Source organism: Thyridium curvatum (assembly GCF_004353045.1).
Source record: "Thyridium curvatum strain D216 chromosome Unknown NODE_6_length_784332_cov_80.453264, whole genome shotgun sequence".
Lineage (NCBI taxonomy): Eukaryota > Fungi > Ascomycota > Sordariomycetes > Thyridiales > Thyridiaceae > Thyridium > Thyridium curvatum.
The window spans coordinates 217,318-232,793 of NW_022156761.1; the positions used below are offsets into that span (position 1 = coordinate 217,318).

At 55.6% G+C, this 15,476-nt stretch overlaps 5 protein-coding genes across 5 annotated transcripts; 3 read left to right on the forward strand and 2 right to left on the reverse strand.

Annotated features, from left to right (window-relative positions):
* Positions 1 to 1,015: 1,015 nt before the first annotated feature.
* Positions 1,016 to 1,420, forward strand: E0L32_001547 (uncharacterized protein; the record flags this gene model as incomplete). Its single annotated transcript, XM_031135638.1, has 1 exon — positions 1,016 to 1,420. One exon carries the CDS (start codon positions 1,016 to 1,018, stop codon positions 1,418 to 1,420), a length of 405 nt encoding a protein of 134 aa, XP_030990798.1.
* A 246-nt stretch (positions 1,421 to 1,666) lies between these two features.
* E0L32_001548 (uncharacterized protein) lies at positions 1,667 to 2,901 on the reverse strand (the record flags this gene model as incomplete). Its single annotated transcript, XM_031135639.1, has 2 exons — positions 1,667 to 2,543; positions 2,600 to 2,901. 2 exons carry the CDS (start codon positions 2,899 to 2,901, stop codon positions 1,667 to 1,669), a joined length of 1,179 nt encoding a protein of 392 aa, XP_030990799.1.
* A 1,233-nt stretch (positions 2,902 to 4,134) lies between these two features.
* E0L32_001549 (uncharacterized protein) lies at positions 4,135 to 5,196 on the forward strand (the record flags this gene model as incomplete). Its single annotated transcript, XM_031135640.1, has 2 exons — positions 4,135 to 4,296; positions 4,363 to 5,196. The coding sequence occupies 2 exons, from the start codon at positions 4,135 to 4,137 to the stop codon at positions 5,194 to 5,196; spliced, it is 996 nt and encodes a 331-aa protein (XP_030990800.1).
* A 3,823-nt stretch (positions 5,197 to 9,019) lies between these two features.
* E0L32_001550 (uncharacterized protein) lies at positions 9,020 to 10,498 on the forward strand (the record flags this gene model as incomplete). The annotated part of the gene is made up of 1 exon (XM_031135641.1): positions 9,020 to 10,498. One exon carries the CDS (start codon positions 9,020 to 9,022, stop codon positions 10,496 to 10,498), a length of 1,479 nt encoding a protein of 492 aa, XP_030990801.1.
* A 787-nt stretch (positions 10,499 to 11,285) lies between these two features.
* E0L32_001551 (uncharacterized protein) lies at positions 11,286 to 14,150 on the reverse strand (the record flags this gene model as incomplete). The annotated part of the gene is made up of 4 exons (XM_031135642.1): positions 11,286 to 11,500; positions 11,569 to 13,810; positions 13,928 to 13,955; positions 14,017 to 14,150. 4 exons carry the CDS (start codon positions 14,148 to 14,150, stop codon positions 11,286 to 11,288), a joined length of 2,619 nt encoding a protein of 872 aa, XP_030990802.1.
* Between the last annotated feature and the right edge of the window lie 1,326 nt (positions 14,151 to 15,476).

A 15,476-nucleotide genomic window follows, 5' to 3' on the forward strand; every position in this document is an offset into this window, starting at 1 on the left:
GCAAACAACGATTAGGTAACGAAATGCACACCATGAATATCTTCGATGACGAGACTCTTCGACCCTCAGAGACCCGATGTCGCCCACCAAACTCCACTCCCTGTCAGCAACTTGGCCCCCAACATATAGAACAGGCTTGGGCGCGACGGGATCCTTGTCTGTACGACCATAGCATAGTTTCTGACGCCAGCCTGACATCAACTCCGCGGGTTGGCCAAGTGGGTGCCCCAGGCACTAAGCAGAATTTCCCTGTGTCCGTTCAAAGAATGAACGAAGACGACACTGGTTGCATCATGAGAGTCTGGGTGCGCGTAACTACATATCCCCTTAAAGGCTGGAAGAGCGCCATGACAACCAACGAGATCCATGATGCAGGGGATCCTGCTGGAGTTGCCTACCTTAGAAGGATGGAAATGGGCTTACGAGGTGTTGTTCCGGCTTTTAAAGGGATAAATGGCTCAACAAACCGACGAGTACAGCAGGTTACGCGGCCGACCATAGCCGCCATAAGCAGCGCTACGCGTTGCGGCTGGGCGCGGATTGCTCCCGGGCGATCACAATCCTGAATGATCTGCACTCGTGTAGGCATGTCAGCGTCAGTCACTCAGACAATTAAGCTTCCCCTACCCCCACGAACTCGAGCAGACCGCGGAAGGGTCGGCATGAAAGCAGATCACTCATTGGACAGCAGTCTTGAGAATGAAGATGAGCAGCTGCCTAGATTACGTGAAAATACTACCTAGAAGCGTACGTGAACTGCCCTGAAAAGCTTCAACAACTTCAATGTTGATCCGTTGAAAGCCTTGCCGAGTTGATGATATCATAATGAGCTCAAATCTAGGGGGCTGAAGAATCCTTCCATTCAACCTAAGGAGCTTGAATAGTGATATAAAATGCTGCGCCATTGCCATACAAGCAAACTGGAAAGTCAACAGCAGCTCCTTCAATCTGGCATTTCTGGCATTTCTGGCATCCATCCTCCCGAAAGCTATCAACGCACCAAGAAAAGCCCAACATGCATTTCTCATCTGCCCTCTTGAGCGCACTCGCCCTCGCCCCTGCGGCCTACGCCACCTGCTTCAGGTACTCCTGCCGCATCTACGGCCTCGAGAACCCGGAGCGGCCCGGCGTGTACGTCGACATGGCCATCACCAACGGCGACATCTCCGAGACGTACTGCACACTCCAGCTCGGGCGGGACGAGTACATGAACCACGGCAACGTCGAGTTCTTCACGTTTGACTGCCCGCCCAATGGCTGGTTCGCGACCCTGCACGAGGGGTCCGACTTCATCCGCATCACGACGCCCGACTCGGACAAGGAGGGCAAGTATATCGATGCGCCTATCGACTGGGACAGCAGTGACGCGGGCAATGGGATTGGGTTCCTGCTGTCGTATGATGGTTCCAATGGTTGTTAAAGGATGGCTGTTGTTGTGTGTATCGGCGTGGGATGTACCCGTCGATCATATTGCAAGGAAGCGGAGGTTCAGCACTGAGCTTCTTGAATGTAGTATCGGACAACGCGCCGGATATGAATGACAGTGTCTCTTGTTGTATGGGCTTCTCTCTCATAGCCGCTGAACCATGCCTCCAAAAGTGCCGCTCTCGCACATTCGCCTGTTGAAGTCTTTCTGTGCCGGGTTATACATGTAAGTTGTGCCTTCTCATATCCAGGAAGGAACCACATCCTTAAATGAATCCTTCTCGTCTTTGGCCTTCTTCTCTCTGGCACCCCGCCCGGCACGGCGTGCTCGGTCCCGTTCGCGCCGCTCCCTCGCTCGCCGCATAATGTCCTCGGCGCCGAAGCCTCCGAAATCTTCCTCCTCATCGGCTTGCGGCTCGGGTGGGTGCGTCTGTATCACCGTCCGTCGATCCTGAAATGTGGTCGGTGTATTCGATGGCCCTCGGTGGTTCTCAGTGCTTCGCCCCGCTGGCCGTGCTGGCCGAATGGGGGGCCGGCTTTGATGCGACTGCTTGTATGGGTCGAACGTAGTAACCCCATCAAGGTCATCGCCGTCATCACCAGAAGATGCTGTCGCAGATTCTGTGGCACCAGCCGTTCCTGTCTTATCCCAAGCACCAGGCCCAAATCGCGATCGCCTGGAAGGCGAATTTCCGGCAAGCCCAGCAGCAGCCCTCGTCCCGCCAGCCACAGACGTGAGCGCTGTCAGCGGCACCGCAGTCTTCCTCGGACTGGCCATGAGGCCCTGCAGCGCCGTGCCCGCAAACGCCGCATCTCCCTCGTCGTCATCGCTATCCCCATCGCCATCGTTCACCCGAGCACGCGCCCTCTTGATCCCGGCTCGCTGCCGTGCCGTCCGGCTGAGCGTGGTCTGCCGGCGGCGCACAAGGTCCGTCATGTTGCCCGTCACGGGCCGCGAGATGTTCTTAATCGTCTCTGCGTTCTGCGACTTGGCGAGCTTCTTGAGCCGCTGGTACTCGGCGTTGTGCAGGTGTGCTGTGAACATCTTTGCCGTGGCGAGGAGCTCGTCCTCGACCATGCGGTACTTGTCGTCGTTGTCAGCGCCCTCTATCATGAGGCTAGAGAGATATTTGTGAGTCTCTGACACAAGTGAGTGAGGGCGCGTTTGACTTACCTCTCGGTGGGAGGAGCGGGCGGGGGCGATGTAGACGGTGTGCGGTCTGGTGAGCTGTTAGTAAGCCAGTCAGGAGGCTCAGAGCTGCTGCTATGCGCACTTCGCTTGAGAGAAAGGTTGGATCGCGGTTTCTTGTCGTCACGAGATAGATCGCGCTCCCTCTTGGGAGTGGGACTTGGTCGGCCGGGATCCCGCTTGATCGGGCTGCGACCTCGTGATGATGAAGGGCTGGCGTTCGATTCGCGTTTGACGGCCACGGGATTCGATGCGCCACGGCGCTTCCACGGCAGTGTGCGAGTCATCACTACATATAGAGAGACCGAGAATTGAGAGGCAGTTTGATATCTGATGCTTCGGGGTCTGGGCATGTGAGGGAAGTCGTGACCGTTGGGAATTGAGCCAGGTCTGTGATCTCGCCAGCAATGAGGACTCAACCTATCTCAACAGCAAATCGCACGCGGTGTATGGTAGCTGCGGTATCTCCCCTCAGGGCTTTCAAGTCACTGAACATGATGCGATATTCATTGTTTGATGTAGCTTCATAGGAAACAAAAGCAATTGGGGATCAGTCTTCAATCGCGTGAATGAAATTAGGAGGGGAAGACGCGCCAGTGAGTGAATCGGCTGATGATGACTAATCACATAGGACTGTGCCGAAACTACCTGCACTGTACTCCTTCCAGTCCGACAAGACTTAACACAGGAAATTGATTTGGAAAAGAAAACTGAAAGAAACAGTTCGTTACGACTCAATGCACAACAGATGCCTTGATCCTGCATTCCATAATTTTGTGTCTCTTATGCAGTCGCATCACCCTGAGTTGTGCCGGGCCTTTTCTAGTCAAAGTTGAACTGGAACCACTCCTCTTCAGCCCTCTGGACGTTTAGAACTTCCGAGATGCATCTCTTAAAAACCCAGAGACGGTGGAATCTCGTCGGTGCTGTCCCTCATAAATGGCAATGATTAGACTTGGGAGCTCTACGTTTGAAAGTGGGCGTCTTTCTAGTAACTTTTCCTCTGTGAGCACAGCTGGTTAAGCCATATTCACCTTGGGCGTCTCTTGTTCTCCCTTTCCATTCATTTCCTTGTATGAATCAGAGGATCATGTACTTGCAGCGAAAATAGGCGTCTTCACCGATTCACTGTCGCTCACGGCGCGCTTTCTTTCCTTAGGTACATAGGCGGGCCACCAGTCTGATTCCACCACCTCGGACTCGGAGACTTTTCTCCTCGGTCTTTGTGGTCGCCCCATTTGCTTTGTAAGTTATCATCAGCTCCAGGACAAACATCTGGCGAGTAAATCGGCATATGACAATGTTGGGCAGCCTTGCACCGCTGCTTGATAATCATATGCGGCTTGACCAACCAGGCGCCGCGAATCCGACTTCAGCGGGGCCTCCGGGTATCAGGTGCGGAGGATTGTCACGGCTCCGTCCCCGTTGGAGTACCTAACCTTGAACTTATAAATGGGATGCTTTGGCCCAATTATCTTATTAAGTCGACAATAGTTGCATACCCCTGAACAGCAGAAAACATGGCGAAAGACAGGATCGATGTCGACGCCTACACCAGGCCGTACATGCTCACTGCCAAGATACACAGGGATGTGTACCCGGCCATCGACCCTACAAACCCGGAGCTGAGTGCGGCAGGCAAGGTTGTTGTCGTCATTGGCGCCACCGGAGGCATCGGCTTTGTATGTTGCGAGAGTTGAGAGGGCACCCAAGCCAGGTTTGGTAGGAGCTGACTAGACTATTGTTAGGCAACGGCACGGGAGTGGAACAGGGCGGGTGCGCGAGGGATAGTCCTGGTCGGCCGTCGACAAGAAGCACTCGATTCTACAGCGGCCGCTCTCATGGGGCCGGCAAAGATCATCACCGTCAGCGCCAACATCATCGATGCCGCGGCTTGTGCCGACGTGATGGAGAGGGCGCTTACCGAGTTCGGGTCGGTGGACGTACTGGTCAACTCTGCTGGCGGTGCAATTCAGGGGATGATTAGAGAGATCGAGCCTGCGAAGTGGTGGCAGAACCTGGTTAGCAAACAGCCTCCCCCGACCTGGGTCGTGATCCGGCAAGTTGACAAGTTACTTACGTACTTCGCACAGGAGCTCAACCTCCGCGGCGCCTTCAACATCAATCAAGCCTTTATCAAAGCCACTGATGGCAAGGGCACCATCGTCAACATCGGCAGCATGGGCGCCGGGCTCACCCTGCCGGCCATGTCGGGATCCTCGGTCGCGCAGCTCGGGCTGATCAAGCTCTGCGAAAATATGGACTTTGAGCTGCCGGGAATCCGCGTCTTTGTGGTACACCCGGGCATCGTGGCGCTCGAGGACGGCCGCGGCGCCGTGCTGAGGAATATGTTGGATGTCGCTAAGGACACGCCGGCGTTGACGGCTGGACTGACTCTGTATCTGGCTACACCGAGGGCGGAATTTCTGAAGGGAGGGTATCTGCATGCGAACTGGGATGTGGAGGAGATGGAGTTGCATAAAAGGGAGATTGTGGAGAAGAGACTGCACAAGCTTGCCTTCCTCAATGCAAAGCTGCAGGAGGGAGTGTATTCGTGGTCTGACGCGCCGGCTGAATCGTGACTGCGGTTGTACGTAAATTAGCATGGTTGCGATGTTTGCATGTTACTGTTTGTTGCACTTCTGGCTCGCGCCTGCAAGCAAGTTCCAAGACGGGCCTGAGCCTATGCTACACTGACATGGCATGAACTCTCACATCCTTTCACGGGGATATCGTCCTCACTTCTCACAGGCAGGGAGATTCTCGACGGAGGGGAGCCTCGGTGAACGCGTATGGTGTCGATGTACCCCGATCAAAAACCTTATCCGAAAGGCCCGGGCTTTTCTTGATACCCTAACACACCCCGACTTTCTCAAAGCAAAGCCCTTATTATTCTGCTTAGGACGTCTAGTATACATGGGGGTAGGATGGTAGATGGCGTAGTGGTCAACCACGACAAATTAACGGGGATTCCACAAAACTAACCTGTCATCCTACCCCCTTGCGGAGGAGGACACCACAGAAATAATGTGGCTGACCTCCTTCACCACCAGAAAAATCTTGAAATGGGTTTCTTCGTAGGCAGCAGTTTGAAACTGAGTGCTGTCGAGCTTTTTTGCCCTTTTTGGGCTTTTATTTTTCTTGGGTTGGCCTGATCTTCACTTGACTCCCCTTACTCTGTTCCTGTCATTGCCTTCCACTCTCAAGGTTCTGTTCATTCCAGCTTGCTATTCAATCTCATTTTCCTCACAGCGAAGAAGGAGGCCATCTTCTGCTTTCGTTGTCGGCTAACTTCTTTTTGGTTCCAAGTATAGTGTAGCAGGGACATTGTCTCGACTGCTATTTGGCTCAAGCTTCTGACCGAACTCAGCCAGCACGCAATCGTCCATTCAATTTAGAGATATCAACAACACTGGTAATTCCTAGATCAACTTGCCGAATCATTCAATTAAATTTGGTTGTGCTTTTGCGTCGCAGCAAATTCTTTCTTAGTCACCTCAGCTTCTCGTCATTCACTATTCACCTCACCTAACCTTGACCTCGACTGAGTGGCCACCACTTCACTTTCGTCACTACCCTAGCAAACAGAGAATTAGACCGCTGATTCGATTTCGGAAGAAATTCAAAGTCGACCTCATTGGTCTCGTCCTGTTGCCTGCAATATAAATATCTCCCTTCTCTCAAATTCTCCCACAACTTCTTTCCTCTGTCAGCCTCGCTTCTCACAACCTCTCTGGTCCCTCAAGCCCAACTCAACTTTAACACCACAAAAGTCCCGTGTTTCCTTTTCTGGCAAAGCTTTACCGCACACTACACCAACTCCTCAGCATTTCAGAACACTCGTCAACCTTCCCTCATCTCTTGATCGCACGTTCCTTCTTCCAGCCTCAAACCCAATCTTCTCGACTATCGCCAACCATCATGGTAAGTCCAGCAACTTGTTGCCTACTCTAGCCCTAGGTCTCGAATTCTGCGCATCCGCCGCCATAAGCCTCAGTGTTCCGAACGCAAAACCCCGACAGCCAGGGATGAAACTAGACTGCTCTGCCCTTTCCGCATTGCGGTGCTGTGGCTCAGGGCAGGAAGTTTGGCTTCGTGGGTTTCTCCTAGGGAACAGATCTCAGGACCCCCTCATGTCAGAGCTCCAGTTTCGTGCCCTTGATCCAAGGATCCAGAAACTCTGTTTCTTCTTCCATAGATCTTGTCTTTTCAGTGGCTATAGCGATGACTGATGGTCCACCCAGAGTCAACTCTGGTGCCATTCCAGGGTCCAACTCCCTGGTATCGAGATATCAAGCCTCTCGATAAGGCAGAACCCCCTCCTTTTCCCCGCTTAGGGAGTTGCTCACCACACGGGTGATTCCCTCTCTCTCCGCCGCTTGTGCTCGGCAGTGGCGGAGGGGCGCATGAGCTAATCCAGCATCGGCTCATCAACACCAGGTGACGGTACCCATCTAACCAAGGAGTGACTGAGGCGCACATTCTTTGAGGGGCCTGGCGATAGGACTTAATTGCTTAGCGTTTCCAACCCGACGCTGACTGGATTGTTTTTGTCTTTTTAGGTTCTTCCCGAGACCGAGAGACTCACCCGAGCCTTGAGGCATCTCCACGGCGCGATTCTCGCCGGCAGATCCCCCTGCTCAGCAGGGAACCCGAGTTGCTCACCGCCAATGTACGACCGTCAGGCTCTCGTAGATCTGACCGAGTCGTACATCGATCGCCTTGAAGATCGCGGAAACGCTCTTACTGCTCGCAAGAGCATTATGTTGACTCGAGTGGACGAGTTAAAACAAGTACTGTCGGATATTGATCAAGTCCTGGCTACGGAGCCATGCGAGGCGGCCAGAGCGGTAATGCTGCACGAGCTCCATCGACGCATGATCTCGCTGTGGACTTTTGTCCAAAAGGAGCATCAAGTTTACCAGGCCGAATTTTCACGCTTGCAGGAGAACACTGCACTGGTAGGTTAATGATTCCTTTTTTCCATGATTGTCGCCTTCTATTCGGTATGAAGTCTAATCTAACTGACTTTCTGTGTCCAGGTCCGCGATATTATAGCCCGATTGTCCGTATAGTTCGGTTATTTAGCCAATTTCCGCGTCACTCACCGAACACACAGACATGATCAGATCATTTCAGATATCCCCATATGAGGATCCGACTAAAGAATGATCGCTCCCACCAAATTCCTCTTCGCCCCGGCACGTATGGCATGGATCTGCTTGAACTCTGTCTTCAGAGTTGTATGCCGGGAACTCTTCGAGTCGACAATGAGACCAGATTAGAAGCCCCTTGCAAGAAATAATGGCACAGGAAAGAAAACAATTCAATTCAATGGAATCGTTGTTCCTATATACTTGCAGCTCGTGGCTTTCATTGTGTTGAGTTGACTCCCATCGCGGGATATGGTAGGTTTGGCGTCATGTAAAACTGTCACAAAGACTTGAACAGTCTTGCAAATATGAGCATCGTTGACGAGATATATATATGTATATATGACCCAATACGGGTGACAGCATCTGCGTATCATTGTGAGAAGTTCCTTCTTGTTGGTTTGAAGACTTCGCACAGGGTGGAATGCTGGAGATGCAGCAATGACAGGTTCAGGACTAAGGAAAAATTACATCCGTGGCTCCTCCATGATAACGGTCACCACCATCTTCCTGTTCAGTCCCCAGTTTGTGCGCAGGAGCCATTGCGGCAGTGCATATTTGTTATTGACTCACCTTGGCCAGGCCTGAATTTCCCCAAGGCTGGTCCTCATATTGTATCCCAATTGCCATGATAATCAATCCCACTCAAGCAGGACCATGGTTGAGACCGCAGAGATATCGAGATTCCGGAGGTCCGGACTAGGGCTCTCTGGCCCAGGGCACCAACCTCGATACTCCCCTGGAGACGAGGAAAGCTTGTCTGTCGCTATCTAGCAAACTTCTCTCGACCTCGCGGCGGGGCTGGACAAAGGGTAGAAGACAAGGAATGTCTCTACCACAAGAAATCAAGGGCCCAAATCTCATTGGACAGAATGAGCTTCATGATGTCTTCCATTATCTACCTAGGTATATAAATGCAAGTTCTCTCCCCACGGAGCAACTCAAAGTGTAGTAGTTCGGCTCAAAATCGCCGCCGTGGGTCCACAACTGCGGCTTGGCCCGTGTGAGTCCCCGGTCGGCACCGCCGCTGACGGAGATTGGGCGCTAACCAGACTGCGCCATGCTGTGCCATGCTGTGCCACTGTCCGCATACTGCCTGGTTGACGAAGAATAAAATGTACTTACCACCACCAGCACCCATCGTGGCCGGCGGCCAGGCAAGCTCGTCGACATTTCGTCGAATTACTTCACCGAGCAGCAGCTGTACGATAGCCAGAAGAACAAACTTTGACATCACAAATTTGCATGCATCATGGGCATCACGGTCGCCCAAGGCGGGATGGCGTTCGGGATCGCGGTCGACGACCCAAGTAGTTTGGCTTGTTCGCCCGGCGACACCATCGTCGGCTGCGCCATCCGCAAAATGCCCCTGGTGAGCCCGGACGCCGTCGTCACGGTGACCCTCTGCGGCAGGGCCAAGACCAAACTCATCGTCCGATCCGGCAACAACTCGACCCGCACGTACCGCGGTCGCTTCGGCCTCGTCGACCAGCGCGCGCACATGCAGACCCTCTTCCGGGGCCCGCTTCACATCGTCAACGGCGAGCCCGCACGGCAGTGGCCCTTTACGATCCGCGTCCCGACGCACTGCGCTCCCAAGGCGCTAGGCCCCGTGTCACAGGCCGAGAGCTACCTGCCGACAGACGCCGCATCTGTGGCCGCGACCCCGCTCCCCAACTCCTTCTACATGGACGGCGGCCCCGGCTTCTCCCACCGGCAACGCGAGGGATTCGTCGAGTACTTTATCACAGCGACTCTCACCTACACGCACGGGGGTGAGCGGAAATCCGCAGAGGCCACCCTGCCAATCGCACTTAAGACCGTGACCGGCGACCCGCCCATCGTCGACTTTCAGCTTCGGCGCTACCGCCAGATTGGCTGCGTGTCTTCGTTCAAGCTCCTGCCGGGCGTCGACGACTCCCAATTGACATTCAAACATAAGTTCCGGCAGGCGCTCCACTCGTCCAAAGTGCCTCGCTTCCAAGGCTTCATGGAGATGGCCCTCCCGGGCACCATCCAGCTCGACAACCCCAGCACGATACCCATCCTGCTGAGGTTCGTGCCCGACCCCAAGATGACGAGCAGCGAGCTGGCCGGGACCCCCATCGAGATCACCCTCGTCTCGATGCACATGCAGGTCGAAACGGAGATCGGGCTGCGGTGCGAGGGCACGTTCGGCCCGCACGACGGGGAGGCAGGGTTCAAGACGCGCGTGCCCATCTGGCCGCCGATCCGTGGCGGCGGCGGCGCTATTCTCATCCCCTGCACGCCCGAGCAGGCCCCGGTCGACGTCGGAGCGAGGGCCGACTTTAAGGTGTCGAGAGTCAAGGCCTTCCGGGACAACATGTCGCCGACCTCTACGACCTTCAACATCAAGCGGTGGCACCGGGCCGATTTCGAGTTTCGGGCGCGGGTGGGTGAGGCGGGGGAGTTTCGGATGAAGAAAAGCTTGGTATTAACGATTCTCCCGCCGGGTGGTGAGCTGAGGAGTACAGCTGCCCAGGCGGCTGAGCAGGTGGGTGGCTCTGCGCAAGCTGCGAGTGCCGCCGTGAGCGATGGCGAGGAGGCGCCGCCGCCACCCTTTCAGGCGAGGTCGGAATCGTGGATCCAACCGCCAGCTGAACAGGAAGCGCCGCCGAGCTTTGCGCAGGTCCGGAAGGAGGACGCTATGGCGGGTAGGGATCGGAATAATGGCGAGAGTGCGGGAGGTTCTGGAGCTTCGGCCTCGTAGTGTTAAGCGCAATGATACCACTTGAAATTTGAAAAGGTCTCTGCTCTTCTCCTGAGTGTTTCATTTCGATTTACGCAGGTAGAACTTCGTGAGAAAAACATTCTTCTGAGGCGGCCATGCAGTACGCAGCTGGTGAAGAGAGAGTTCAATGGATTACTAAAAATATCACTCATCAAGTACTGCGAGACCTAATATGTACTTATGTAGCTGCCTAGTTAGACCTAGTCCAGGACGGATGTTTCAAATACCAAGTTATACGAGATTGGCTTCCCCCAACAGTAGTATTGAGATGCTGGGATTCATGATATCGACTTCCAGCCCTTTGGAGGAAAGAGAGAGGGCGAAGAAACAGGAAGGAAAGGGGACAAGAAATAGAAGAAAAGAAAAGATAAAAGAGCAGAAGGAAAAGAAAAGAAAAGAAAGGCTTTGTGCCTCTCGATCTAGTCAACCTAGTTATAAATTCAGTGTCAGAAGCACACGGTTGTAGAAGATACTCAGGGTGGTGATTTCATCAGGCAGATCTCTGACCTTGGTTGGCTTTTGCATTCTTCGCGTCGTTCACAAAACGGCTCAGGGGTGGAAGCAATCACAGTAAGGCCCCCCTAAGTTTGGCAGAAGATCCATAAATATTCATTAAACGTGATCGAATACTCCTTAACTTTGCGAAATAATCATCAACCCAGCACTAAAAACGCCTGATGCCCAGAGCAAGTACCCGCCAGCAAGTAATTACAAACAGAGAACGTAGCAACTGCGGTATCTTTGGAAGCCCAAGCCAACATCAAGTTCACGTGTACACGCTCTCCGTCCAGGCGTTGACCTGCAGACCCTTCTCCGCCATCTCGGCATCCTTCAAAAAGTCCAGCGGCATCCACACGAGGTGGCCCTTGATCTGGTCGAGATACCTCCGGACCTCGTCGGCCGGCATGAACTTGTCGTAGATGTGGCCCGACTTGACGCCCTTGGGGGGCAGGAACATGTTGTAGTCATCGAAGGTTTTCACTTTTGAGCAATCACTCGTCAGCACGACATCTCTCTCGCAATTAGGAGCGGGCAAGGCTGAAACTCACCATGGTCATCTGGATCCGCCCTAAACAGCCGCCTAAACAGCTCCGTGTTGGTTGTCGCCTGCTCCGTCCACCTCTTCCACACCTCGTCCGACATGGGGTCCTCGACAAACTTGTAGCTGTCCTCCTGATCCAGCACATTGTTGGGCGAGTCGTCGCCCGGCGGCTGCGCGTTGGGGTCCTCGGAGGCGTCCAGGTCCTGCGGGGGCAGCAGGCCCAGGTGCTCGCGCCATAGGTACCGCCGCAGCGTGGCGGCGTGGTACCCGGCTTCGAACGGCTGCCCGTCCATGGTCGACTTGATGAGCCTGATGTCCTCCATGACGATGCTGAGCTCCGAGTCGTGCCCGCCCTCCTGGCTCCGGTCGTTGAGGTTGCTGCTTCCGCAGACGACGATGCGGTCGTCGACGATGAGCAGCTTGGCGTGGATGTACAGCTCTTCCTGGATCCAGTTGGCCACCTCGTCCTTGGGGTCGCCCTCCCAGTGCTCCTCGGACAGGGGGCCCGTGTCGGCCATGGCGTGGTGCGCGACGCTGAATGCCGTCGAGGGTCCGTCCTCTCCCTCGCCCTCGTTCTTGCCCTGGCCCGCGGCCTCGAAGCGCCGCTTGGCGTCGATGGCCTCCTCGTCTGCGTCGGACTTCTGCTCCTCCTTCTTAAAATCCTTCTTCTCCTGCGCGTTGGCCTGCTCCTTCTTCTCGCCCATGTGCTCGTCGCGGCCGTCGGAGGGGTCGACGGTGCCGTGGATGCCCTCGCCCATGATCTCCTCGGCCTCGGCGCGCTGCACCTCCTGGTACTTGACACCCGACTCTTCCTCCTGCTTCTTAATGGCCGGCGTCTTGTTGAGGCGGTCGTAGCTGCGCAGGTTGAAGAAGAAGATGTGGTCCGTCGGGTCGACGCCCTCGGCCTTGATCTGCTCGAAGATGGAGTGGGGCCCGCGGCAGATACTCTTGTACTGGTAGTCCATGATGGCGCGGGTGCCGGTGGCGGCGTCGTCGCGCAGGTCGCCGGCGAAGCCCGGGATGGCAGGGATGAGGATGATGACGCGGAACTTGCGCTTCTCCTTGCCAGCGCGGACGACGGCGTCGACGATGGCGCGGCCGATGGTGTTGTGGATGGGCGATTGCTGGTCGCCGGTGGCGGTGATGAAGAACTGGTTCTCGATGTAGACGTAGTGCTGCGCGTTGCGGATGATGTCCGAGTAGGCGTTCTGGATCGACTTGTCCGTCAGGATGCCGCTCGACCAGTCAGCGCTCGAGCGCACCAGCTGCGCGTGGACGGTGCCGCGGTCGTCGAGGTTCTTGGTCTCGAGTGGGGAGAGCGGGTGGACGACGTAGTCGCCGACGGGGTGCTTGGGCCGCTGGACGCCGACCAGGTCCTCGTCATCGCCCTGACGGCCGCGCAGCTCGAGCCAGTCGAAGCGCTCGTCGCGCTTGTACTTGTCGCGCTTGACAAAGTTCCAGCGCAGGACGAAGTGCTCGGCGATGTCGTACACACAAGGGCCGACGATGCCCATGGCCACGTCGTGCCAGGGCATGCGGCCGTACTCGGCCTTGCTCAGCTCGTTCTGCTTCCAGTCCTGCACGTTCTTGAAGTCCATGACGCGGTTGTTGTTGAAGTCCTGGCCCGGCCAGACCTCGTTGGCGACGCCCTCCGGGTGGACGTCGGAGAGCAGGTGCTGGTGGGCGTCCCAGCGGCCGAAGCACATGTCGAGGCCGCCGATGAAGGCCATCTCATAGTCGATGACGACGAACTTCTCGTGGTGGGCCCAGTAGAAGGTCATGTCGGCGGCGTTCTCGAGCACGTTGTGGTCCGGGTGGCGCATGATCCTGATGTTGCCGTAGCCCTTGGACCCTTCGGGACACAGCGCCTGCAGGGCGTGCTTCGTGTGCTCGGAATTACATGTCAGGGCCGCCTCGACCTCGCGGTAGACGCAGACGTAGACCTTGACGCCTCTCTCGGCCGCGCGCTTGATCACCTGGTCCAGCCGCCATTCCTGGTTGTAGTAGGGCGGCCGACGCAGGAAGAGCTCGGGTGACAGCCACCAATCGGCGATGTAGATGGTCTCTTTCGCCTTCTCCATTGCGACGGACACGGCCCAGAAGTAGTCGCGGCCGTCGACGTACCACTTGATCATGTTGCCATCGCGCTCGGGAAAGAAGGACTGGAAGCGATGCGACTCGCAGATCTTTGTCCGCTTGTCATCGCAGGCCTTCTCGTGCTCCTCATCGTGCCTGTGCTGGGGATTGAACTGTTTGCGCAGCTCTCATGTCAGCTTGCTATGGTGTGCGCGCGCGACGGGCGCAAACAGCGGGGTAAGTTTAGAGTGCAGTGGGTGGTGTCATGTTGGTGCTGGTTCTGCGCCTACCAGGTTTGCAAACTTGCCGATCTGATGTCTGTCTCGTGTCAATTGAAGTGCTTCATAATCGCAATTGATGCTCAGGAATGTGTGCGTACTTCTTATGAATCAGGCCGACCTTGGTGTCGTGCAGCGAGGTGTGCTCGAGCTTCTCCTTCAGCTCGTGGAAGGGATGCTTGAGCCTCTCAGACAAGCTGCTCCCCTTGGACTCGTGAGGCTCGTGGGTTGCCATCGTTGCATGCGATCTGTCACAAGCATGGAGGGAGTGAAAGGTGCCGGTGTCAGGAATTACCTTGGGTTCCGCGTGAAAGAAGAAGCTGGAGCAGGTGTGGACAAATACAAGACACACTACGTGGAGCTAGAGAGCATAAAGTACACCAGGTATCGCGGGTACGACAAGCAGCCGCCTTCGCAACCTCGACCCATGCCAAGCTCAAGCCATGCCAAGCCTGCGAGAACGAAAAGGAACGGCGGCTTCACCGACTGGTCGGACCAGACTCCAAGAACGGACAAAACATGGCAGGAACTGGCACACTGGCACAGGGCACAGGGCTGATGGGTGGTGCGAATCAGGCGATGTCATCGCCCGCCCGCCCGCAAGCATGCAAGGTCGAGCCCCGATCCACGCGGGCGAGGTACGGCGAACGTGGGGCAAGGTTGCAAACATGCAAGCTGGAGCCCCAATCTTCGCATCTTTGGACTCCGTTGCCAATCTCCCCTGTTCAGCTGGAGATGCAACGCGATCGGCCGAGCGAATCAAACCCCTACGAGCGTCTCTCCTCCATTCATCTCCACGTCCCAAGGGTCTAGGACTCAGTGGATCAATACTTTGTTAGATCCTGCCGCCGTCTCGATGCTATTACTGACATCCCGATCCAAGGATTCTTCAGGCACTCCGCACACACATGGACCAAACACCGCCGCCAAGGGACGATCTTACATGACGTCAGCGGGGTATGTCCCTAGTGTTTCAGGGAGCTCGAAGGCGCGCCGCGGTACTCCGTCCACTCTGGGAGACCTTGATTCCACAGCATCATTCGAGAAGGCTGCCTGCATCTTCAATGCGGCAATGGGTCGTGTGCTAGTCCATGCTCATCCAGTCTGCAAACCTGTTGTTCTCCCTCCCACCTGTTCCGGCCTTGGCGCATGTCATTCCAACAACCCAAGCCGGCTCTGCTGTGCCGAGACGCTGGGTCAGAACAAGCTTTTAGGCTGTCTGCCTTACGGGTATCAATGATGTTCAGCTTCGGTCCCGTGTCCTTGTACACTGGGTCGTGTAATACATCCAGGATGATGTCGTGAGCGCCGGGTGCATGAGCCGGAGAGAGAATGGATTCAAGCCAAGTCGCAGAGCACGAAAACGAATGAGCGGCGGGCCGTCGATGGGGTTCCGTCCAGCGCTGCCGGCATTCGAATCAGAAAGCGGATATGCTCGCTGAAACAGCACATGCATATACTTCGTAGCATTGCACCTAGGATTGAATTGGACATTCATTTGCCCTTTGCAATTGTCGAGGCGGGCGATATTTGGGGCATTCGCCGCATCTGAGATCGGGCT